Below are 27,610 nucleotides of genomic sequence, written 5' to 3'. Positions count from 1 at the left end.
CTTATAGGCATAAATTTCACAAAAATTATATCTTATGGATTCAGGCGTTACTTTGCTGAAGTCCTTCCTAAATAAGAAAAGGACTAATATGTAGCTACTTCCGCAATGTAGCAGTAGTAGTGAAAAACATCGAGTCAGTGACTAGATTTTTGGCACTAATCAGCGTAACAATACTCCTGAGTATGCCCCGTGGAGGGGTGAAACACGTGTTGAGTGATTTGACGGTGATAGTTGTGTAATTTGCAATGTTTGCCGCATGCGCATTTATCAGCGGTCTGGCGGGTGGTGCACTTTATTCCACGACTACTGCTACATAGCGGAAGTAGCTATATATTAGTCCTTGTCTTACTTACCCAAAATATGTTTTGGCTTGTTAAAATTTATATAGTGACAGCTAGTAAACAATTATATAAATTCATTCAACTTGTAGTTCAATAATCGAAGTTGAATACATACCTATCAGCGAAGAACTATAAAAAAAATTGCTAGAACTGAAATAAAACGCCTCCAACAAATAAATAAATAATAATTTTTGTAACAAAACTGTTACAAAAAAGGCAACAAAGCTTTTAATTCAATTCAATATTGAACATAAATATTTTGACGAAATTCACATGCAGAGCAATTGGAAAAAATTCATTTCTATGACATTTGAAAACCGACAACCCGCACTGCAGGATCCGCATATCGCACTGCGTTACTTTGCTCCAATTTTGTTTAAAAAAAAATAGTTAACAACATTTTTAAAGTTTCTAATATTGGTAATAGGTCCTTCTCTTAAAGCGACAGTGAGAACCATTTACCTTGAACATTTACGCATATGTTTTTGACTTTTTATTCTATAATTTTTTCGCTACTTTTCCGAGCGCTAACGGTTTCCGAAGTGGCAGTAATATTTGCCAGGCAATAGCAATTGACTAAGTCAAGCCTCTCGGTCTTTATTGTTGATGAGTGACAGCCTAAGCCAAGGTATCCAAGAGGTGGGCATTAAGCCTTGTGCAAGGAGCTTCCGCTAAGCGGCCTAGGAGCTCAGTAGGCTCCGAATTTGATGAACATCTAATAATTAGCGCCCTGAGTCGAGGAACCAGGTAGCCCTCGAACTTTATTTGAACTATTTAAAAAAAATTGGGTGGAACGACCTCCCCCTCAACTCTGCGTAATCTGCAAATGGCTCGTGCATAGCAGCGTGAGTCAGGTAAAAAAAAACAGTGTCTCGTTTTCTGTTCAATGTTCAATTTTACTTTTGACTTGCCGTTATAAATCACTACAGACAAAGAGTTTTTATATTCCTGTGTACTTATAAAAAGAGAAATAATCCTGCATGCAAGCTGCAAGCGTGCAGTTCAAGTAATGTCTAAAAGAGCATAGATATATCTCATGATTTATGTACGTGCTTGTTTCCAATAATGGGATCTTTCGTTCTGCACCTAGCCCACGATTTACGACAGTTCTTCTCTACTGTTATGTAAAGCCTGTATTGTTTCTGTCGGAACAAATCACTCAACATCAACCAAACGTCCTACGCGCTCGTTACTTTTCCGAAAAATATTCTCACGCTGAAAGGAAAATCAGCGCGCTTTGCGATGAAAATCGCTTCATCTCAATTATTTTGAAGACCGTCATTTGTTCTGTAATAAAAAAGTTTGAAAATATAAAGCTTGCTTAAACTCGATTTTGCCGAATTTTTATCGGCTATATAAAATTTACGTGCACTTGGTATATAATGGCTTATTTTTTTCAAATACCTTATCTAACATCAGACAAATTTTTGCGAACCAACCAAGTATATTATAAAAAAACTGCCGGTACATTTTTCTATACAGGGTGATACGTTACATGTGTAAAAGCTTTAAAGCTCGTATTTTCATTGGTCCTGTGAAAAGTGATCATTCTATTTTTTTTTTCGTAAAGGATTATGACAGACCAATAAAATTAACAAGTATTAAACAATATATAAAATTAAAATTATAACAAAACAGTTATTAAACAATATTTAATGTTAATTTATAATAATTGTAATTTTTAAAAGATTTTTTTACCATTTTACCATTTGGATATTATATATATTAACGTATAATTTTGAATAGAGTATACCATATGTTAACTGACAACAAAAGGAGCTTTAAATCTGTTTCTTCTATAACTAATCATCGTGAATGTAGACAACATTTTTTTTTAAATTATTGACTCGTTGCAGTCCGATAGAAAAAAAATTAATATATTAATAACAAAACAACGATTAAAATAAAATTTCTATTTCATATATTACAAGACACTTTAATATTGTGATTGACCCACACTACCGTCCGAAGCAACAAACACATAAAATACACTACACCCCTCTACTCGAGTAGAGCTCTCTACTACCTGCAAACGTTTTCGTGCCTCTGGAATACGAGTGCCCGAAATTATTCTCGAAATTTTTTTTTCATAGGTTTACGGACCTTTATGTTCCGTGAACTCAGTTCCAATGAAGTTCAAAAGGCTCCGCGCTAACATCATCAACATCACCAGAAATAAAGCAAGAATGTTATGATTACTTTATCATTATATACGATGTTTTTGTTTGATTAATACTTACACGACTTTTAAAGATATATTAAAAAAGAACGTTTTTATTTTAATGTTAGCTAAATTATTAAGCAGTTTTCGTTTAGTAAAACATTTAGCAATTACTTTTTATTCGCGTGCTTATAGTTTAAATGTCGCCTCACGCATATTCAATATATCATACTTCTAAAGTAGGATGAATTATTACTTTACTTTAATCTTATTAACATTAGCGACCAAATTGGCCGTTAGGCAAGGCAAGTTATGTAAACTTTACTTAAGTTGGTAACATCAGGCTTCCTATGGCTTAATTTAATGTCTACAATATTAATAAACTTTATCTTAATCAAAGATATCGTAAATGAAAAAGCAGTAGTCTAGTGGTTGGAGACTGAGACTTGTGATCGAAAGTCGCGGATTCGAGTCCCGAGATATAACCTATATATAATTCACACTATCTGCATTATTTATATAGCATCTTTAAGTTCAATCCTTACAGTGAGCGTCTATGGGCGGAAAAGATGATTTATTTTAATTTTGTTACGCAGAAGCTTCATAAATACGTGTAAAGGTTATTATTAATATACATATATTTTACATTAATTTAATTTGTGTTCATTTAAATTAAATTTAACCTTCAATTTAAATAAATGTTTGTTTTCAATTTTATGTAAACATTTGAAATCAATTAAAGCATATAGATTATTATAATTAATTAAATCAACTTATTCATAACCTTCTTTCTGTAGGATTAACAAAATGTGTAATATTTTTTACATTAAAAATGTCGAAACCTTGATACAATGTTCCGTAAAAATCTACACTCTCGTTCGCTCAGAAATGTCTAGCTACGATACTTAAACTAAAAAGGGACGTTTACGGCTAATGACTGATGTACACACTGGACTGCGCGGCCTTTGTCAATAAAGTAGTATAGAAAGAGAAGTTGTTAAGTTTTTTACAACAACACAAATAACTATAAAACATTAATAAGTAAACACAACACAACAAGTTTCCTTCAGAGAGTTAGTAGCAGCATCCTCTTTATAACATAATAACACACTGCGATCGTCAACCTGCCTGCCAAGCGTGGCGATAGTGATATATCTCCCCCATAATTATCTTTGGGAGAGGCCTATACCTTGCAGTGGATGTATATGGGCTGAAACAATGATGACTATAAAACATTGTTATCTAAATATAGTGATGTGACTTGATTTACATCAATATTTCCGTTTTCTGTTACCGAAAATCTCAATAATATATTCAACGTTTGCAAACAATGAAGGGAATTGAAGAATGAACCAAAAAAAATTCTTTCTCTTTATTTTTCCAATCACGATTTTCGCTACCTAGGGATATGCAAATAGCATATTTACTTTGAATTTATATCAGAAGTAACAAAGAGGTTGACTTTATGAGAACCAGTGCGGTGACAAAATATAAAACAAAAGAGGGTCACGATGGGAGGATAACATAAAGTAGATCATACTTTATTGTTTAGCCGGCGTAGAAACCGAAAAGGTATCAACCCGGATTCCTATTATATTTTTGGCTCGGCTTTAATGAATTTGACCCAAAAGGCTACATATGTGTGTGAATATTTGAGTAAATAAAGGGATTTATAAGTGTAACGTGAAGAAATTTTTTCCCTTTCTTTTCGGATAATATTAACTTTTTGTTACGAAAAAGTACTTATATGCAAATTTGTCTCGTCGCTAGCTATTAGAACCGTTTTTTTTTATAAAAACCTCTTTTTCGATATGATCATGAAATATTTTTATTAAACGAAAAACACACCGCTAGCAGTTTTTCTAGCTATTCGCAAGCTCTAAATGCTTGAATATTGATTTATTTAAGTGGTATCTGTATATGTTAGTTGCTCATTAAATTTCCAATTTGATTCTTACCAACAAACAAAAGTTTATTCATTAATTTGTGTATGTACTCCTACATTTGGTTTAATTTCGGTTTTAATACCTTATAGGCAAATGTATAAATGAAATAGTAAAATAATATTAAACCTTTAGAATTCATTGTACATATATGATAAACACTTTACTTTGTACATATATGATAAACACTTCACTTTACTTTGTATATATATTGTAGTAAATGCTTGCTCGTTAGAGAAACGTCCCCGCATAGTTCAACCGCGCCATTTCTTTGTATACTGTCTTGTAGACGTATGTAATCAGCCGGTCAACAACTATCCAGCCAACGCCCGACAAAAAATAACGAATCTTTCCGGTTTCTTTTCGTTATTTTTTTAAAGATTTATAAATACTAGTAATAAATTAAAAATTAAATTGAACTTACATTTACATTATATCACAAAAGTTAGGTTGTCAAGGTTATCGAAAGATGTTTAATACGGGCCACTTTACACCGATCTTGTAAAAAATCTATGCTGAAGACCTATGTCCAAAGGTGGATGCGTCACAGCTGCAATGAGGATTATAAAAGTAATTTTCTTATTTTGCACAATATACATGTATACATATAGAACAGTTTAAACGAAAATACGCAACCCGAGTATTGAACCTCAGAATAAACCGTTAAAACAAGACCATATGTCATAGACCTTTAAAGGTACAGGGATATATTTAAAAACGTAACTTCATCAGCATTATATGGATTCACCATAGAAATTCCGTCGTGCTGTATAAAGAGGGCCGAGGTACGATACCCGGGGCTGACAATCTGGATGGCTGGGGCGCAAAAGAATTAAGGAAACCTTGCAATACATTGACACCCAACTGTACCGACCAAACTCCTACCCTTCAAAATTGTAAATGAACTTACCTATGCTGCTTTGGAAGCCAATTTCGGATATAAACTTATATTCACACTTTACAAGCCTAAATGTTTCAACAGATTACAACTTAATTTCGCTGTATGCCTTTAGTTTCTACCTCCACGGCATACAAAATCACTACGAATTTATTTTTAGTTATTTCGTTGTCTAGATCGTAGTACTTGTTTATCATAGTTGCGTGGTCTTTGGGTACATTTATTTCCCAGAGAACAATATTTTCTAGTACTACACATTTGAATGTTATTAAAAATAGTAATAAATCTGGTTTAGTACATACCACTACAATATCCTCAGGAATTATATGTTGTTTATTTAAGTGTTAGTAGTGAAAGGATCATCTGATTCTTTTTTAATTAATTCTTTTTAAATTTTCTGTAGAAAAATATCTTTATTTATTAAAGATCTTTCTATGTTATGATTAGTTTAGTAATAAGAAGTACAGATTTAGAAATTTTCTTCATAAAAGTAACTTCGCGCGATGACCGCCTCTTGTACTCAATATGAATTGTTTCTTTTTTTTCTAGTTACAGTATATAGTGTACCAAAAAGTGTAAATAAATAAATAAGCGGTACAGATTTATAAAATTTTCTTTGTAAAACTAACAACGCACGGTAAAAATATCTCACTAAATTTCGTTTTACACTTAATTTTAAAAACAAGAATCGGTAATCACGCTTTCAAAATTACTTAAACAAAATGTTCGTTAAAAATGGAACAAGGAAATTTGAATATAAACGACGAACCCCCATTAATAACCCGCTTGAAAGGTCAATTCTTGCCGAAATCAATATTAGAAATGAAAAGGCCCAATACAATAAAAACGGTGACAAATTTTCGCTTCATCATCACACTGCCGCAACATGCCGTTAATCCAATCAAGTATTCGATGAACCAACCTAGATCTATATAGATATATATGTGATTCACAAGCATAAAACTATTGGAGGACTACTAGTCAGGAAAACAAATACGACCATTCACATTTCTCTACTACATGAAGTAAAATAGTTAAAATCGTTAATTGGCTTACCGCATGAAACCCCGCATTTTCACTACGGCGTTTATTGTGACACATTGTTCACCAGAGTTTCGACGCTGACATATGTACTTGATAAATACAGCAGGAGAACCGCAAGCCGAGTACAGTGTGGTTTTCGGTTTCAAAAAGGTTCCCAATTATAATACAATATCCAATATCTTTGCGATCATAGGGATTTGATTCCTGGAATACAATCTTATATAATTCACGATTTGTGCAATAAATGTATGGGTATACTACTGTTTACAAACAAGTTTCTAAATGATGAGCAGCCGGGTCCTCTGTATACCATAATACAGCACTTAGATCGCCAACCAGCTTGCCAAGCGTGGTGGTGAAGGTATACCTCCCCTTTAAGGGGAGGCCCATAATTACTGTATTACTAAGAAAATCGAACTTATTTTCTTATGAAATTATAAAACATATCTAACGAATTGACACGAAAGTTTTCGAAAAAAGTTCATAACAGAGTTGAACATTATCACCAAGTCATCCGATACACGCCCACTGCATGGTATAAGCCTCCCCCAATAATGCTGACGAGGCAATACAAGTGTATTGCACTGTCCGTTTCCAGCGACTTTTGGCGACCTTGACTCTGTCGTTGGTCCACCAAGTCCGCACTTCAGACAAGTAATTCTTCAAATTACGTTGACAACTTTGGTACTTCTCATTTCTTTTTTGATGTCATGGCGCAACTCCGACCATAGCACTCTCCATTGATCTCTAGGTGACTTTCTTATAAAGTCCATCGTTGATCAATTAGTTAATACAAAAATAATTTTAGTCGTTATTCAGAACACACATTCGACTGTGCGACACGGACGGCCTTCATTAATTATTTTTACTGCAACATTTGCTTCATAAATTCATTTTTAGAATATATCCCAGGAACGTGGAATCGTATAACACGTCTTACATATTTTTTGTAAATGTGACGAATGTCCGGACGTGCCTTGCGAATCGAGGAAATAAGCATTTAATTTTACTTAATGAAAGATATACAGAATCTCATGAAAAGTATTTCTCCAGTGACGTTTTATGTGGTCAAATTTAACAAATCACTATAATAGACATTGTCTGTTTTGTAGAGCGAGTCACGTTAAAGTACGTATTTTTGATAAATTTACTGTAATAAATTATACTGAACATTACTTCTGAGAAGACTTCTGGTACAAATGAATATTAACTAATATTGATATGAATAGTAAGTAAAAACAAAAAAAAACCTAGCAGATTGTTATTACCTCACGTATTAAAATATTTTCATTTAAAATTTATGTTGTAATTAATTTTTTGCTTTTCAATATTTTATTAGGTTATAGATTTTTAGAGTGTAATGTTTGATATGTCATTATTACTAGACTTACCTAGTCTTCATATAAGAACTAAAATGGAAAAGACATGCGAAAGAACTTTTTTTTAACTTGAATTTTAAAGGTATTGTTACTATACTAAACTTGTAATTATTAATTATAACAATTAAAATAAAGTTTAATTTCAATAAAAAAAAGATTTGTTACAATTTTAAGCCAATAATTTTCGTAAAAAGACAATAAATATTATATTAGACTGGACAATTACTTTATTTACTTCCATTAATCAGATGTTATCGCCAACTATCGTTACGTATTATTAATGACTATATGAACATGGACAACGGTAGCCCAACGGCAGAAGACTGACACTAGAGATCGAAGGTCGCGGGTTGGATTCCTGTAATACAATCTTATTTAATTCACACATTGTACATTAATTACATTGATTACCACTGCTCACAAACAAACTTCCAAAGGAGGGTCAACGGAACTTTTCGTACCATAATACTACACTGTGATCGCCAATCCGTCTGCCAAGTTTGGCGATTACGGTATATCCCCTCATAGATATCATTGGGAAAGACCTATGCTTCACAGTGGGTTTTTATGGGCTGAAGCGACGTCCAAGATTACGATATGAGCAATAGATTGGAATTGTTAACATATTCGAAGAAGGTGTTAATAATTAAGTCCATAAATAGTAATTTGTAATTTTAATTGGCACTGGTGTTATTATTGTCCGAGTAAAGATTTTAAATAAAAAAATTTAAACTAACGTTTTTTAATTATTCAAAGAAAATCTGTATATTGCGTAAAATCATTAAGATTGATTACATTTATCGTGGAGACCGCAAAGTAAATATATCTCTTCTCGTTCGTAATGAGCCATTTCGCCGTTTTCGATTTAAGCACACTAAACGGGAGCAAATGGAGGTTAATGGAAAATACACAGCATCTGTCATATTAATCACTGCAGAACTCCGTACGGGTCAAATGCTGGCGGAATTCAATTTATTTTCGGTCTACATTTTGATTTCCCGTGTGAATTCAGTTCTACTACAAAGTTGTAACTCAAATAACAGATAGAGGAAAATATTAAAACGTGCAGAGTATTGGTCGGACGCAACTGATAGATTCAATTTGTTTTCAAGCACAACTTCGCATTGAAGGGAAATGATTCGAAAATTAGTTAAACTGTTACAACATTTTTCAAAAGAAATAACAAATTTCAACTGAAATGTTTTTTTTTTAATAACAACCGAACTTTTATAAAGATAAAACTATACCAAATTTATGGGAGGCCTCAGTAAACAAACGGGAAAATTATTATCCAAAAACGAAATTATCTCGCTGCTCAGATCCTTTCTATAATTTATTTCGCAGTAAACAATTCCAACAAAATAATACTAATTATACTAACTTTCGGCAAACGTAATGTAAGACTTCACAACGTGAACAAATGACCTTATTAAGGTCGTCGGAAAATATTGGCGGTTGGTCACTTTCAACCGTTCTTATTAGAAATATATGGCGGAGATCTACGTGACGTCTTATCACTGAAATGATTACAATATTAAATTCCGCTTATCTTTGTTTCCAGTATACTTGCCTGCACGAAAATTTGTTCCATTACCTCTGCGAAGAAAACGGTGGAGCCGTGACCTTGCCCGCTGCGAGAGGCGACGATGCATGGAAAATCTACTTCAACGAGATCCCCGAGGAGATTGTGGATGAATTCGCTATGAGATATGGAATTGAGGCTATTTATCAAGCCATGACGTGAGTTTCTTCCTTATTTCAGAAAAATATAAAGCCGGCGATAATGTAATGTTCACAATTTATCACACGGAAAATCTCGTGCCGCCATGCCGGAGACAATTTATCAAAATCTCTGTTAGACGTTTTTCCTTGTAAATTGATGTTACTGTTAATACTTTACTGCGAATTGAATTTAATAACGGATTTTTATGTTACACACATTTTATTTACGAGTACTTATTCTCCGTTGATGTATTTGCTGTTAGCCCGAAGGCTTTTACAGCTTCATCGGAATCGAGTTAAAATTTTACGAGTAGGGCGCTGCGGTACCTATGGTCAAGGCCACAAGAAATAGTTGCGTGCGGGCGGCACAAGACCAGTTATTGTGATGACATTTGTGGCAGACATAGCTCGCAGTGGGCATCTATCGACTTACATGCTGATGATAGTCAACTCTTCCATTCATATTATTTACAGGCATTTCCACTGCCTCTCTACGAAGTACCTTTGTGCCGGTGTCCCAGCTGTGATGTCTACATTGCTAGCCAATATTAACGCATACTATGCACACACGACTGCGTCTTCCGCTGTATCGGCTTCTGACAGATTTGCCGCCTCTAATTTTGGGGTAAGTCTCTTAATTTATTTTAATCTATGCCTGATATTTTCACCTTTGTACACATATACTAATTTCTATTTCTCTGAAGTCTTTAGACGTGTAATTTGATAGGGTTATTCCTTTCGCCGAGTAGAGATGGGAATAAAAATATAGTCACATAAATTTTATTATTACTATTTACTAAAAATCAAAAACAAAAAGTGTTAGAATGCAATGAAATAATAAAAATATAGTGAATGTGTAGTAAAAATACATATTAATCACCGCACGTCATTTGCTAATCTCGTTTGATTGATTGTTAATAAAGAACTGGGTCAGAGGATAAATTGTGTACACGGTTTACATCCTATCAAAATTTATACTGAGTTTCTTAATTAAAAATTAACTAAACTACGAATAATAGAAAGTAAAATTAAAAGTTTAAAATTTTAAGTTTGTTTGTCAGTCACTATACTTCATACGTTTAATACCTAAATGTAAATAAGATTCAAATGTCAAACCAGGTATAACTAAATATTAACTAAAATTTCGAAGTATCACAAGCCTTTTCCACGAAGGAGAATGTTATGTAAAAATTAAATAGCACGATACTATAGCGGAGTGTTTAGGTCCGCAACGGTTTTTAAATTATGCCGACTAAAATAGATGCCATGACTGATTACTAATTGTTATTTGTTGCTCGTACCTTTTTGTTTTGAGAAACTTTCTTGTTCTCTGAAGCTTTTTATCTTTTTGATTCTTTTTTAAATTGTTGCCAAGCCGGATCATTTAATTGGAAAATAACTGATCCTACCGGGTACGAACCGGAGTAGTTAATTACTTTGACTGAAAATCGCCACAAAAAACACTTATTTATTGTTTGTAATCCTTTACCTAACTTTCTACACTAATCTCTCAATCTGTGCTTAATTGAGCTATATTTTTTGTAATATAATTCGATGATAAATTTAAATGTTTAGTACTCCTTAATATGTCGAGTTTGAAATTTGAATCTTGTATACTTTATACGTATTTATAGAAATCTTAAAAGTAAATACCGATAGCAATTTTCATTTCAAATTAATATTTATTGTACCATAGTAAAATCCCCTTTTATCCGCGTCCAACATTATCAAAATCCTTGAAGTATTTCCACGTAATTATATTCAAAGGGATCATTAAACTTGGGCATTTTATAACCGACACGATTGCTTTATGTGTATTAAAGTTGGAGACTGTATCTCTCGAATGGTGAACCTTATCGTAATTTCCTTAAAATTTACGCTCCTCGCATTAAACACAACTTCAAATGAATGACTTGTTCAATTTCCGCTCGTTTTCCAGACGGAACCAACATTGCTTCCGCAAATTTAAGAGTGTTTTTAAGTTTTATTATGCGATGCTTACATATAAAGTTTAATGTATTTCTATATTTAAACGTTACCTGATTAAAACCAAATGGGATACCTTCAAAAGCTTTGACGTCGTATTCACTATTACCTTTTTGTTTTATAAATATATTAGGGACTCTTTAGTTACTTTTACCGACTTTTAATAGAAATATTTTTGTTATCATTTCTTTATGATCACATCTAGTTTGCTCCGATGTGCGATAGAATAACAAGATATATCATCTCAATATTTTAAGCTACTTACATTCACAACAGTACTCGTTACAATAATAAATGAAACTTAATTTACAATTATTAAAATGTTAGTGCCGAAAAATTTTTTTTCATCTTAAATTGATGAATGAGTTTTAATTCTACTTTACTGTCCTTTACTCTCTTAAAAACAATTTTGTATTTTAGTAATTTTATATAATAATTCTGGTAAATATATCCTTAAAGTGTATGAATAAAACTATTATGATTTAAAAATTAATTTTCACCATTTTTAACAGAAAGAGAAATTCGTCAAACTATTAGATCAACTACACAACTCGTTAAGGATTGACTTATCAATGTACCGAAACAACTTTCCGGCATCTAGCGCAGAAAAGCTAATGGATCTTAAATCAACTGTCGACCTACTGACGAGTATTACATTCTTTAGGATGAAGGTATGAAATTATATACATACATTATAATAAATTTTATTTCAGATTCTAGTGAATCCATAGAATGTTACTAGGTTAGCAACAATTGTACTTAAAAATTAAGTTGGTAATGGGTTAGTATTTTATAAAATTTAAAAATTACATTAATTTTAAAAATAACTTAATAAGAAATAAGTTCATAAGGTACTTTTCCCCAGTTGTGTGATAAACGTAGAATTCCGCACACGGTGTCACAAAATTGGTGAGTCTTACATACCTGCATCTTCAGCATTCGGCTGGGACAAGGCCGAACCCTGCAGAGCATACAGGCAGTCTTTTTGCAAAAAAAAACTTGTTCATGCTAAAACTGTATAATATATAATGAAAATATAATGTTTCTTGGAAAGGCTTTAACATGAAGTGATATTTTTAAAGGTACAAGAACTCAGCAGCCCACCGCGAGCAAGTACAGTTGTAAAAGACTGCGTAAAAGCCTGTCTCAGATCAACTTATCAATTTCTTTTCGAAAACTGCCACGAGTTATATAACAGAGAGTTTCAGGTAAATACACCCAATTCATTGCTAAAGTCCTCAGTTATGTGAATTAAATAAATTTTCAGATCTAACTCAAACGTAACAAACAGCGCAAACACGTGAAAAATAATCTAAAGAATGCCTTGATATATGAATTAATAATATTAATATTCCCCGATCGAGTTTAAATTTGTTTTAATTAATTTTTCAGGTCGACCCGAGTGAAGCCAAACGCGATCCGTCAGACCACGGACCGCAGTTGGATTCTCTAGATTTTTGGCACAAAATAACTGCCCTGATAGTCTCTGTGATTGATGAAGACAGGAATAGCTATGCACCCGTTCTCAATCAGTTTCCACAAGAATTAAACATTGGCCAGGTACATTTATTTCCACAAATAATCAAAAATAAATATATATATCAGCATAATTGATGTCAGCCGACAAATGCTCCTCTAGAAGACCGTCACGGTGATCAGTCTTGCGCTGTTCGCATCCAGCGACTTCCTAAGACCTTGATTATGTCGTCGAAACACCTAAAGGGAATTGACCCACGCCACATCTACTAGCTGTAATCACCACTAGAGAATCTTTTGGACCCCTACTTACCATTGCCACTCCAGTCGAGCAATTCTTCAAGCTACGTCAGTGACTTTAGGTCTTCTGCGGATCTCCCCATTTCTACTTCGAACTCGCTGCAAAATTTTATAACAGCCCACCCATCCCCATTCCTCTCTAGATGACCTTGAGCGTCCTTATAAGGCCCATCGATAACGACCACTACTTAGATCTGTATATCATCACCAAAAACACACTGTTCAAAGACCTTCGGGTAACCTAACCTACCATGGTACTCAAAAAAATCAGAAATTTGTCTCCTCCCCTTGCATTGTATCCCCGTTTGGGGCGCACTTTGCTACGCCCTTTGTGTCGGTTTTCCGCGCTGTTTATTGCTTCGGCTACTATATTAAGCGTAGGTCGGTTCTGATCGCAGTGGCGCACGGACCTGCCCTGTGGTCGCCAACTACCTTTCCAATTATCAAAAGTTTTTCCTAATGGTTACCACTTATGCTACCTTTGTAACCAAAAGCTCAAAAATCCGCTTTTTAAATGAAGCGGAAAGGAGGAAGATAGTCCGAGTTCCATTAGTATCAATGCATTAGTTCTACAAGCAGCGAACTGAATTCATAATCACGTCCTCACCACATCTTAAACGCGTGGAATTTCTTATTAATCTCAAATTTTAACAAAAAATATATATTTATCAATTTCTTCCAGTTGTCAGCGGCAACTATGTGGTCCCTTTTTGCCGTCGATATGAAATACGCGTTGGAGGAACACGAACAACACAGGCTTTGCAAATCTTCCGAATACATGAACTTGCATTTTAAGGTAAATAATAGTTTAAATACCTATAATTGTAATTCAAATATTGATAAGCACATCACTTACATAGCTCAGAGATACAAAAATATATTTAATAATAAATAATGTAAAAGAAAAATGCTAGATTATCTGATGCTTCAGTAAGTTGCGTTAAGTATTATAATTTATTCGCCGTTATATATATCTGAATTAATTTTATTGATACAAAAAAAAAAAAACATTTTCATTTATGAACCTCGGAAATATGTATTTAAACTAATAATATTAATGTCTTTCGTCGATGTTGATACATTAAAGCGACAAGACGGCCGACTCAGAAGACACGATGTAAAACAATAACGTATATGGGATAAATTATAATTTACTGAGATAAGTAGCCAGTTGAAGGAATACTTTCGAGTACAATGGATAGCTAGCAATGATTCAATTGATAAACGGACAAATTTAATTCACTGAATTCTCATGAATGGAATGTAGTATTAAAAAGACGTTATTATTTTGAAAAGAAAGAAATAAATTCGTTATTCCTCTTGATAATAAACAACTTTGTCTATAACATAAAAGTTAATAAATGAACAATTAACAAACATTTCGATGTACTATTAATTCTTAAATATTTACGTAACAGGTGAAATGGTTGCATAAAAACTATGTGAAAGATGTACCGCCGTACTGCGGCGCAGTTCCGGAATATCCAGCCTGGTTCGAACCGTTCGTGATGCAGTGGCTTAACGAAAATGATGACGTTTCTCTAGAGTACCTCAACGGAGCTTTCAACAGAGACAAGAAGGACGGGGTAAGTAGCCAAGAGACCAAACTTCTTACCATTGCATGGATTTACCATGCGGTTCCATCGCATTGTAGGGAGATGGGATGGGTACGATGCTATGGGTTGATGAACCGCGTAGCAAGTTTAACCAGGCTTTCTTACAACTCATTGGTATTTACCTTCACCGACCATACGCTATGCATTATTGTGTAATGTTAGCAACATCAAATAAACTATACAATCAAGACGTAATGTTTTATAACAGAATATAGAATATTATTTCTAATATGGTAAATAACAATATTTCAATGTAATAGAAGTGGTTGTGAAAACTACTTTAATTAATAGGTATGTTAATTGTAAGTTTTGATAAATCTATATCAAAATAATTTATCGTTTAACTTGAAAATAATTAGAGACTTATACAGTTACGATGATCGAATCTAACATATATGTATAAAGAAATAAATTTAATATTATGATAAGAAAAACTAATTTCCGCTTTTATCTAAGAAGGTAGTAGGTGGTCCTTATAAAAATAATTACCTTCTTTACAGTTCCAAAAATCCAGCGAGCACGCATTATTCAGTAATTCAGTGGTTGACGTGTTTACTCAACTGACTCAGTGCTTCGACGTGGTGTCAAAGCTCGAATGTCCAGATCCGGAAATCTTGAAGCGGTACATGAAGAGATTTGCGAAAACCATTGTAAAAGTTCTTGTCGCCTACGCTGATATCGTTAAGAAGGAATTCCCTGAGCACCTTAAAGAAGAACGAGTGGTAAATAAATAAATATATATATATTGTATTTATTGACCGACGTAGCCCAGTGGATTGGAAAATTAAGTGGTAATGGGTTGGTCACACAGCCGTACTTTTACGCCACTTGGACTTTAAGGTTCTGAAGCGAAGCCTTCCATGGTGTTCATCCAAAAAATGGGCATACGATCTTGTCAAGGTCGTCGGAAGACGTTATACACATGCCGCTTCCAATCGATGTTATTGGAAATCTTTAGAGGAGGCCTATTTCCTGCAGTGGACATCCTGTAGCTGACATAATGATAATGATTTAATTTAGAAATTTATTATTTTGATATATTTGAGACATTGATAATAAAAAAAACGTATAGTAAATATTAAAAGAAATTGTGATTTACAAAAAGTGTTTTGAAATGAAAACGTTTATCACGACAAGGTTTTACTTACTGATATGGAATTTTCAATACAGGAAAATATGAAAAATTTGAATTGCTGATAACATTTAAAGTAAAGGTCCTATGTTTGTAATCTCGGCCGCATAAATTACCTTTTACATATTCCATTTGCTAGTAATAGCTTCCATTTTTTACAACTAACCTATATCAGTAAGTTTCTAAACTTCGTAATTTTACGAAATACATAACGATTTCCAGGCGTGTATACTAATGAACAACATCCAACAACTCCGCGTACAACTGGAGAAAATGTTCGAAGCGATGGGCGGAACCAAATTGGAGAGAGACGCTGCCGACATTCTACATGACTTGCAACAGAGCTTGAACAGCACGCTCGACGAACTCGCTTCCATGTTTGCCAACAGGTAACGTTATTTTAATATTTCCAGCATTAGTTTTAACACGAAAGATACAGCGCTGCTCGCATCTAACGACTTACCAGCGGCCTTTACTATGATTTCGGACCTCCTAGTAGGGGAACTACCTAAGAGATGTATTATAAACTAATAGAAGTTTTTCTGTACATTTACAATCGCCACCGATTATCCGTTTTTGTTACATAAAAAGTAATACAATTATTTTTAAGACATAATCAGGATTGAGCTTATGAATTACAATAATTGAATAATATACATTGATCAACATATCCAATAAAACTCTTTGCAACAACCTAAGGCATGAAAGATTTACAATAGCGTTGTTACAAATGTATTAGCCTAGCAAATTTTCTAGTCTATCGAAATCCTGTTGTAGACTAGTGATAGCTTAATGGTGCACATTTTATGAACAGAAAATATTATAAGTAAACTTGCATATACCTGCTTCCTTACCATTCGGTTCTAGGACTTAGACTAAAGATCCGGAAGATATATTTATGAAATACACATCAATGATAGTTCAACATATTGTCATATGTGTCATATATGTGATGATAGGTGACGATTTTAGATGTACAAAAAACCGAATAATTTATGATACATATGGGTTAGTCCCCCCACTTGTTGGACAAACACATAGTCGCGATTAGTCGCTGGCTGTGATCACCACATGATCTTTGGAGGAAGTCAGAGGCCAGAAGGTATCTATCGGTTAACATGACTACCTATAACTTCCCTGGATTAAAAAAACTATGTTAATTTCAATAAAAATATTTTACTTTCATCTTGCAGTTTGGAAGTCCGTATAACAGCTAGTGTTAAGGAGCTAGGAGAACTTCTTCAGAAGGTGGGTGGCGGAGCAGCAGCAGGACAGCCTCAGCCTCATGCACAACGCGAGGCGGATGAAGTACTGCGACCTCTCATGGATATTCTGGTACGTTTTCACTACAGCTACATTAATAGAAACACAGATACATTTTATTCTCTATCCGAATAGAGTACCGATACTAGATGGCGCTAGTTATACGTTACATCACTTTCGTTTGTGTGCAACAAATATTTTTATTTCTTTCTCATTCATAAGAGCAAGTACACGGACCCTTCCGTTCCGTGAACTCAGTACCGATGAAGCTGTAAAAGCCTTAGGGCTAACAGCATTAACATCTTCAGAAACAATACAAGAGCAACTAGCTATGAGAGTTCTAATTTATTAATGCTTTAACAGCTGACAATCGTAAAAATGCTTGTTTATTTAAATAAGCTATAATTTTATACAGCTTAGACGTTCGTCATTTTTTAATTCACAATTAAAAATGTATTTTTGTTATAGGATGGCTCTTTGACAATGTACGCTGAATCCTGCGAGAAGACAGTGCTGAAGAGATTGCTCAAGGAATTGTGGAAAATAGTTATGAAAATACTTGAAAAGACAGTCGTGTTACCACCAATGACGGACAAAACGGTATATTTATGGCTTCTTTATTATTTATACTTATAACATAAATATTTCTCCTAGTCAAAACAAAAATATTTGGCTTTAAAAGAACCTTCACAACAAAAAATTAAAAAGTCATGATTCTATTTTCAAATTAAATTTACATCTATTATTTACCTTTTGTATTAAAAGAATCATGTGGTGCTTTGATATTTCCTTGTCACAATAGTTTTATTTATATTTAATACATGATGTTAGATAATTAAAAAAAAAACTTATTGAAAATATATTTGTTCTTATATTTAAACAAAATATTCCGCTATGAAAGAACTTAAAAAATAATTTTAAATAAAAATGTGCATATTCCTTTCATTTCATCATGGTTATGATTATCTTATTTAAATGTTTGTCTAATCAATCCCCTTAAATTTATTCATTATTCACATTGTTGTGCACGTGTGATCATTTACAGTGACTTCGAGTGAAATCATGTGAAGATTTCAACATTAGCCTAATTTGATCTAAATTAGAATTTGAGCTTGCCTATAATGGCATCCTTCGATTTAAAAGTAAGAATTTTCCAAAAGAGCCCTGTTCTGAATAAATCAACAAAAAATCTATTTTTTTTATTATACTATTTTCACAATTTATTTGACGCAGAGGTCATTCATAAGGTTTCTTATGCCTTTAATAATTCTTCATATTGTTATAAGATTTTTTGTCGACTTTTTATTTAATAAACTTGTTAAATTATTAATTACGATGGAGATAACAGATACAAGTGAGTGTATTTAATATCATACGCATCCGCCAGCAAAACAGTAACTTATTTTATGAAGCCCGAAGAAATTTATAACAAGCTTATTTTGTTGTATTACAGATGATGTTGAAAAATCTGACAAATAACGCTAAGAATCTAGCCGCAAACGCGAAGATTGAAGACATGACTCAACTTTTCAAGAGTACGGTTGGGAAGCAAGACGTAAAGCATGCGCTTTCTGGTGTTATGGACATTTCAAAAGAGGTGCAATATATAATAACATTTTACTAACACATTATGTGAGTAGTGGTAGCCCAGCGGTAGAGAACTGTGACTTGCAATCGTAGGTCGCGGATTTGACCCTTGAGATACAATCTTATATAATTTACATTGCATTCATTTCCACTGCTCACAAACAAATTTCCAAAAGATAGGCAGCGGCGTCCTCTGTGTACCATAATACCACACTGCGATCGCCAATCCGCTTGCCAAGCGTGCCGATTAGCCTTAGATCACTAAGATAAACTTAGTGATACAACGCACTAGTCTATGCTTTTAGAGATTCTAATGTTCCGAAGGCTCCCCATATATTTCTAATAGGACCAATACATCAATGAGACTTGGACGTATGTATGTGATGTAATGACACTGACTTGCCAACATTTACCGCAATTTGGGTTGGTTGACAGTAACACTTGTATATTATTGACAATAGACGCGAACATAACTGTGGCAAATATCTTCTACAAAAGACTGCTAAGAGACCACCTTTAACGAAAGTAACGCACCACCAAAATATATTACACTTTAGAAATAAACAAAAAAGAATAATTTATATGGAGATGTAATTTTTATAATTTTCTGATGGTCGTGTTCCTTTTTCAAAAAGAACTAGTTGGTAATGGTCTGCACCCAGCGTTCTCCATCGACCTTAACACAAATCATACCAACAATTACTAGGTACCTATTTCTACCATAGCAGGTCAAATGATCCGACTTTATGTTTCCTGCTTGAATGTATAAAATATGATTATTGGGAAGAAAATAAAAATTTTATTTAATTATAATTAAACAAAATAGTACATTGAACACTTCCATTATAATCGCAAAAAATGAGAGTTTTTCTCGCACATCGCAATTTTTACATTTTTAATGAATAAGTTCAAAACGGGTCATTTCACCCGTTATGATATATTTAGTGTTAACAAGGTCATCTGCCTATCCTATGGATATCCTACGCTGCGCTTGCCGTTCGGTGATCTTCACTCCAAAACTTCAAGGCCCCAGCAAACGTGATTCCAATATCTTTATGAAACATAGCTACATAAATAATGACTAAACTCAATAATTACCACAACGTTTATAACACCGCCACCTTTTAGTAATCAGTTGTAACTTACGCATCAATGTATTTTTCTAATTTCAGCATTTATCAGCGGAAAAGAGTTTAACGCCGAAACAATGCGCTGTATTGGATGCGGCATTGGACACGATCAAGCAATATTTCCACGCGGGGGGCAATGGCCTTAAGAAGACGTTCCTGGAGAAGAGTCCCGAACTGCAGTCGTTGAGATACGCTCTCAGTCTGTATACTCAGACAACAGACACGCTGATCAGGACATTCGTCACCAGTCAGCAGAACCAAGGTGAGTATCGACCTTGAATATCAATAAACCATTGCACTGTGAATTGGCAATAAAATTATTTTTAATCATTAATTAAATAAAGCCGAATTAAATCGATTTATATTTATAGTTACGTAGATCAGTATCATATATGTAATATTTTTGGTACCATTTGTCGATAATTAGTCTTAACTTGCGACTTTCCGGGCTATGAAAGTGAAAACAGAGAAAATTTGCGTTACTTCTTAGCATAAAATGTTACTAATACTGGTCCTTTCGTAATTTGAATGGTAGATCAAGCCAATATTGTCGAAGTTCCAGAATTTATCGCCTCCTACACTCTGTTACATATGACATAAGAGGGCAAACATGGTTGCTTATAACTAAAAAGCCTGAATAATTTTTTTCCGTATATCTTTATAGCAAAATGATTTATTAAATTTAAGTGATAAAAATTAAAGTGTTAGAGGATCGTGGTAAACTTTTTCAAAATTTTGCACCCAAAACTTGTTCGTATATTTGTGAATGACATGAGTTTAGATGCAGCAGTGGCGGAGGAGGGTAGCGTTGGTGAAGTGTCACTGCAAGTGGATCTCTTCACTCATCCGGGAACTGGCGAACACAAAATCACCGTCAAAGGTAAACCAAAATATCTGTATTGAATTTTTACTTTAGAAAAACTTGTACGGTGGTATCTATTTATGATGTCAAAATTTGACATAGTATTACTATAGAAATTAAAAGGCACTGCTGCATGTGAGATTACTATACTAAAAAAGAATCAACTGGCTCGAGTCCAAGTTTTCTTGAAAGAGTTCGGTCAATACAGATTGTTTATTCACAAGTTTTTTCTGCCTCTATTAATACCAATTTCATTTCATCTTCAGAAAAAAACATCTTATTCGTTTTTAATAATGCAAACTTTGTGAAAATAACAATAAGAGTATATCTTTCAGAACATGTTTTTAATAGGTAAATAGATACAAACTACTTTTAGTTTAATAACGTCTATTATTATTGTCCACTAAGAAATATTTACAGTATACGTCATGAGACGAATGCCAAGAGATCACAGTTTATTGAAACTATAATCAAATTGAATTCACCTTTAATGGAATCGATCAACTGTACCGATTACCTATTTAAAACCTGCCCAAGTTGTGATAAGGTAAAAAGAAACAGCGAACTCAGCAAAATAAATTTCAATTAAAAGGGTAGTGGGCAAAAGACCTGGTCTGATTTACACCGCAGGTTGGTACTCCCCTAATAGTGGTGGTAAGCAGCCACACGATTTTCCAGGACTGGTCAAGTGGCAACGTAAAAGAGCAGGTAGCACCGGTAGTAGACAGGATGTGATCGTGGTGGAAGATTATTTTAATAATAAAACTCGCACCTGTAAATAAATGTCACAGTTACATATTTAGATATATGTACAATCTACTCCGCTAACAGTAAACCCCGAGATGGCTTGCGATGAAGGAAGGGAAAAAGCCGAAAGCAGTTGATGTGATTGTTAACAGTCAGAACGGGGTTTAAAAATTTAAAGCACTGTAAAACGAAAAGAGGGGAGATAAACAAAAAAAATAATTTTAAAAATAATAAGGAATACATAATAGTGCAACTATGAATATAGACAAAATGTTGAGCACTAACATATAGCTAAACGCTACTTAATATTAACATTTTTTTTATATTTGTTCAACATTTACCCCGTCGGGAATTTAAAGATGCTACAAGAATGAAGTTGAAGAACCGAAACCAGAATTTATAACGTAAATTCTAATTAGCCCCGTGCATGAGACATCACAAAGCTTGTGAACCCGAAAGAGCCCAAGGTCCTTCTCCCGGGCCATGAATCTATCTACACTCCTGTGGTCAGTACGTGGGCGCATTAGAATGTCTGTTATAGAAACAAAGGTCCGCTGAGCCGATAGCACGCTTCCAATATCCCACGCCACTTGAGATATACCGTGCCCCAAATAAATTGTATGACATTTCTTCCATTTATATTTTTTGTTGTCAAAATTTTATTTAGACATATGGAACACTAACATGCAAAGTTACACAACTTAAAACTACGAGAGTTTTTGTCATATGGCCGAACTGTATAAATCTGAGTAATCTGTGAACAGTTATGAATACAAAAAGTTTTACTTTTAGTGCTCATAATACTTATAATCAATTGAATAAATATCTTTACCAAAAATTTCTTCATTGTTTTAGTGGTAGCGGCGAACGACTTGAAGTGGGTAATCGCAAGTGGCATGTTCCGTCCATTCATCGAGGTGAACCTGATCGGTCCCCACCTCGCGGATAAGAAGAGAAAGTTCGCCACCAAGTCCAAGAGCAACAACTGGAGTCCAAAGTTCAACGAGACGTTTCACTTGTAAGTCAATCTATATAAAGTCATTTTTGATACTAAAAGCCTAAAAACGCTGCTGAATCCGTGTCCGCCAGTGACGACGACAGTGAAAAGCAATTCAACCGCTCAGTCCTCTGTGAGCGACCACTCCATCGTACAAAATCAACAAAATAATCTAGTTTAACCGCTATTTTAAAAATCGAATTCAAATTTTTTTTTTATTCTTTAACAATTTCATTATTTTGTTGCAATGACAATACTTAAGAAGCAACTTTGCCTGCCATGACACATCTATTGTTCATTAGTTTCTGTGAATCAAATTAATACACATATATATTTGCAATACAGGCCGCTGCAAACCGGCCGTTATTTGAAAAAAATGTGACTTATGTGTAGTAGTAGACATTCTACAGCTGCAATGATAATGAAGATTCAGAATTTAAAAGAAAAAAAAGGTCTAAAATTCTAAAGCATAGCTTAGACTAATAATTAATTATATGACAAAAATGACGATAAAAATTTAAATCAAGTTTGTTGTAAAAACAACCTAATTCTTAATGTAAATAAAATGTAATTTTCAGTATGGTGAGCGCGACGGAACAGCTGGAGCTGTTCGAGCTACACGTGTGCGTCCGGGATTATTGTTTCGCGCGCGAGGACCGTCTCGTCGGTCTCGCCGTCATGCGTCTGGCTGATATCGCTGAGCAGGTACATAAATATTTACACACACATGTAATTAACGCATACATTATTAGAAGTAGATACAAAAATATTTAGTAGAGAGCTATAGGTATAAAGAGTGGTTCTCTATCATAATTGAAATGAAAAACTGTAAATAGGACTGTCTATTGCACTTCAGCGGTTGCTTTAAAGTCCGTTGTCTGTCGCTATTACTTTGGACCTCAGTCAGAACTTGCGAGCTAGCAAGCGATCTATAAAATATAAAGGTTCAAGTGGCAACTACAGGATAAGAAGTTTTTCTTAAAAATTTTATCGAATTAAAATAATGCTAGAAAACTATATTAAAAGTTCAACTTTTTGTTATATTTTAAAAAGTATAAACTTTGGCAATAATGAATAAAAAAAATTATAAGAGAGATATCCACCTCAATCATGCATGCCATTTTCATTATTTTGCCAAAGTTTTCATTCCCATTTTAGCAAAATGGTAAGTTTAATTGGTCAGGTGACAAAATTTAAAATTTTGTGACTGTGTGCTCCTATTAAAATCAAGTGATGTTTAATCAGTTGGGTTAATAAGGCGACGAATAAAAAGTCCAATTTCGTAAAATAATGCGATTAGCAAAATTTGTGTGCTACGCGTGTTTGCGGCTGTAACTGTTAACCTTGAAAATTGCATCCCATCTACAATTTGATTTTGAAATACTAATATACCGTTTCAGGGTTCCTGCGCAGGCTGGCTACCTCTAGGCACGCGCGTTAAAATGGACGAAACGGGTTGGACGATATTAAGGATTTTGTCCCAGAGGCACAGCGATGAAGTGGCAAGAGAATTTGTAAAGCTCAAGTCGGAAATGAGAGCCGAAGCCCCCAGCGGCGGACAAGGACCTGCGTGAACACAGCTCTCCACTACAGATGTACACGAGAAGATATTTAACAATAAAAAAAGGACAAAGAATCCGGTTGTGATATTGTTGTCATATGCAATACGTACAACAGAAAACTTTGCCCTGATATTTCTTACGTGCTGAAGGACTCTGTATCTAACAGGTCAAACCTGAAGTTAATCTTCCAAATAACTTCGGGAGTTTTCGGTCAGCGTTCGTTTTTTAATCCGAATTCGTAGACCGGAATGATTTTTGTAAATAAATTATATTAGGTTACGCGTATAGTGAAATATTTTGCACAAATTATTGTATATTTTTAAGTAATGCTGACTGGTAACAACCGAACGTCATTACTTCAGCTTAGGCATTCGGTAAAAAATACAAAAAAAAAAACTTTTTCTTATGATTTTGATTTGTAAGCGTAATAGTAGTTTTCTTACACAACCGGGATTTTTAAGACGTTAACATTAGACTTTTTAAATAATTTGTCATTGAAAGCACTTTTTACTGAATGCCTAAACCACGTGAAGTCATCGATTGCGTACAATTGATGTATAGATATTTATATGGACCAAACTTTCGTAAATATGGATGCATAACCTAATCCTTAATGTTTAATATTAAATCTGCATAATTATTTATCTAATCAATCATCTAATCGTTATACTTGTACAGTATTTAATATATGGCCTTATGTAAATTATTACCTCCATTTGTTAAAATACTTAATATGCTTCCGTTGGGGAATATATAGAAGCATTATTGTTAAACGTTTATGTGGTGAAGTGCAACGGGTAGTTGAGAATTTAATTTCTAAGCCGCTTGGAATATAATATCCTCAAGTTAATCAAACAAAGCTTGCTAAATGAATGTTTATAAAGGTTACCATTCGGTCATATATTCAATATAATCCCATTGCGCGTCCGTTTTCAGTTAACGCATTTTTCTTTCGGAAATTGAATTAATGTAAATATCAACAAAGTATAATGTTGTTTAAACGATACGTATAGCACATCTTTACCCTTACTTTAATACGCTTCTCTTGTAAAATGATATATGAATGTCCTACGTCTTTTTGTATATTATTGAAAATTGTGATATTGTTATAAAAATGGAATACATAACTGTCGTGGATGTTTGCGGGGAATTGTTTAGCGGATCAAGTTCATGGGTGTTAATTGTTAAACTTGGCTTCAACGTATCGTGCGGGGGGGGCGCTGGGCGGAGTGCTCGGGATTGACGGTGTACTGTGTGAGAAATGTATCTAGATGAGTGCTCAAAGGCATTTTGTTAAATTATTCTATCGGAAGTAGCAAATTTAATAAAGTTTCACAGGCAATACGTGCTGAATTTTGTTAAAATATAGCTCAACTTCAATAACACGGTGTACGGCATCTCACCCATAACTGTGCGTATTTTCAACTCCGATGTAGGCTTTGTTACGTCGCGGAACATTCTAACCTCGGAAAGTATACGATTTTTACGATACTTTTGTCACCGACCAAATAAATCTGTTTTGATAGTGTTTTAAGACATAGTTTTAAGTGAGAATCATTGAATTAAGCAAACGCTAATAATTAGATGAGTCTAGAAAAGAACTGATCGTACAAACATTGGAGCAGAACAAATAACGATAACGTAGACTGGATTTTTGGTAGCGTAATAAATAAATAAATAATTATTTGCCTAAGTTTCCAGTTATACACCGCGTAGCTTACATAGTTTTAGTTAAAATTGAAAACTTGTTCCGAAATAGTAATATAAAATTTCGTGCAAATAGTAAATGCAATTATTAGAGTTTTTACACTTAACAAACGAAAAGCAGTTTATTGAAATGTGATTCTAGGTTAATGAAAGTCGTAAATAGAATTTGTACAAAGCCTACACGGCGTTGAAGGTGCGCAAACCAGAAGCACATTTACCGACACGGGAATTAGATTTTTAAATATTAGCATTTATCATTGATTACATATCTGTAGATAGAGAATGTGGTTTGTCTAGTCCAAATCTCAATAATGTATATTTAATAATATTTAATCTTCTCGTCTATTGAAACATTTTTTTAATCGAAAGTTTTGTATTTTCCGCGTTGACTGATTCTACTAGTCGTGTAGATGCAGTATTATTGTGTTACGTAGCGGTTTCGTTTCAATCTAATTACAGACACTTAACATAGTTTTAAACGTTAATACGAATATATTAAAAATTCTTTGTCCATTGCAATAATTAAAGTTAAATAATTGAAGAATTCAAAACTTACAATTCACGTGTGCGTTCACTGACTACCGTATTACTTCGGTATGGGGCATGAAGAGGTTTAGAAGGAATAGAATCGCTGTCTGATGGTAATTCGTGTAATTACTGTCTATTGAAAGGTTAATAATGGCACAGTATGTTCCGAAACATCGTGTTTCATCGAAAAGTAATAATTTCATTGGTGAGGTCATCCATTTGTATATACTTACAAAGCAGGTACGTCCACTGCATTAAGAAAGCATATTCTTCACAAGTAATCGTGGTATATATACACGAGGGGACTCTTACTAATTCGCTATCTTTTCACCAATTCCTTCTCTGGATAAATTAAGTTCCGTTCAGCCCTCCTGTACGGATATCACGATTTGTGATAGAACAAAGGAAAAGCGCACAGTATTTCATTTTAATTCATCTTAATATTATACAACGTTAACAACAAAGTCGTATTAACACGCAAACAATCTTTACCATTTGACAATACTTGGTAAATATAAATTTTTAAGTGTAAAATGTGATCGTCACATTCATCGGCATCTTTGTAAGTCTGTTGCGCTCCAGTTTTAGTATTAAATATCACTAAACATTGCATATATCTTTGTATAAATGCATATATGTAAATGTTACATGTTTAAACACATTATTGAATTTAGAATTTTTATGAAAAAATAAATAAATATCCGTATTTCAAATATATCTTGTTTTGTTTGTATTTATAATAAAACAACATTTAAACCAAGTCGTACGTACCCTTTATTAATACCATCATCGTCATTTCAGTGGTTGGAACCAAAACTTGCTGACCCTCTGCTTGACATAGTTCTCCTCTCTTAATTTTAAATACGACCGGTTGAAAGCGGCCTGCATTTTCAGATATAATCTGTGCATACTGCTACAGATACACCCACTCTTGCAATATTACAATATGGCCGAGTATATAAATAGTTATGAACATATATAGTTATGATAAGAACACAAAATGAAATTATATAATTAAAATTAAATTAGAAATTATGTTCTGAGTTCCTCTACGAGATTGAACCATATATGAGTGTGTAAATGAAAAGAAGTAACCGACATAGCCCAGAGGATTGATAAATTGAAATGACAGTGTGCAGGCCAAATAGCATAGTATAGATGGCTGCTAGAGCTTAAAGTACTGGAATGAAGACCACGGACCGACAAACGCAGACGAGCTTTTAAGATCA

General features: G+C 33.7%; 1 protein-coding gene across 1 annotated transcript in view; it reads left to right on the top strand.

Moving 5' to 3' along the window:
* The window catches only part of unc-13, a 74,508-nt gene extending 47,542 nt beyond the window's left edge, over window positions 1-26,966 (top strand). The window contains exons 12-28 of the mRNA XM_068766678.1: window positions 9,328-9,506; window positions 9,963-10,113; window positions 11,987-12,145; window positions 12,557-12,682; window positions 12,867-13,034; window positions 13,933-14,046; window positions 14,669-14,836; window positions 15,367-15,588; window positions 16,221-16,387; window positions 17,192-17,333; window positions 17,730-17,861; window positions 18,715-18,858; window positions 20,021-20,240; window positions 20,760-20,858; window positions 22,443-22,605; window positions 23,163-23,289; window positions 23,985-26,966. Coding sequence (XP_068622779.1) covers window positions 9,328-9,506; window positions 9,963-10,113; window positions 11,987-12,145; window positions 12,557-12,682; window positions 12,867-13,034; window positions 13,933-14,046; window positions 14,669-14,836; window positions 15,367-15,588; window positions 16,221-16,387; window positions 17,192-17,333; window positions 17,730-17,861; window positions 18,715-18,858; window positions 20,021-20,240; window positions 20,760-20,858; window positions 22,443-22,605; window positions 23,163-23,289; window positions 23,985-24,158 — 2,655 coding nt within the window. The 3' untranslated portion in view covers window positions 24,159-26,966. The remainder of the gene's footprint in view (window positions 1-9,327; window positions 9,507-9,962; window positions 10,114-11,986; window positions 12,146-12,556; window positions 12,683-12,866; window positions 13,035-13,932; window positions 14,047-14,668; window positions 14,837-15,366; window positions 15,589-16,220; window positions 16,388-17,191; window positions 17,334-17,729; window positions 17,862-18,714; window positions 18,859-20,020; window positions 20,241-20,759; window positions 20,859-22,442; window positions 22,606-23,162; window positions 23,290-23,984) is intronic.
* The last annotated feature ends 644 nt before the right edge of the window (window positions 26,967-27,610 follow it).

This window comes from Battus philenor, unplaced genomic scaffold (genome assembly GCF_028537555.1).
Source record: "Battus philenor isolate CCGP_79_NKW_IND1 unplaced genomic scaffold, ilBatPhil1.0.hap1 SCAF_21, whole genome shotgun sequence".
NCBI lineage: Eukaryota > Metazoa > Arthropoda > Insecta > Lepidoptera > Papilionidae > Battus > Battus philenor.
This window is presented reverse-complemented; position numbering and strand designations above follow the sequence as displayed.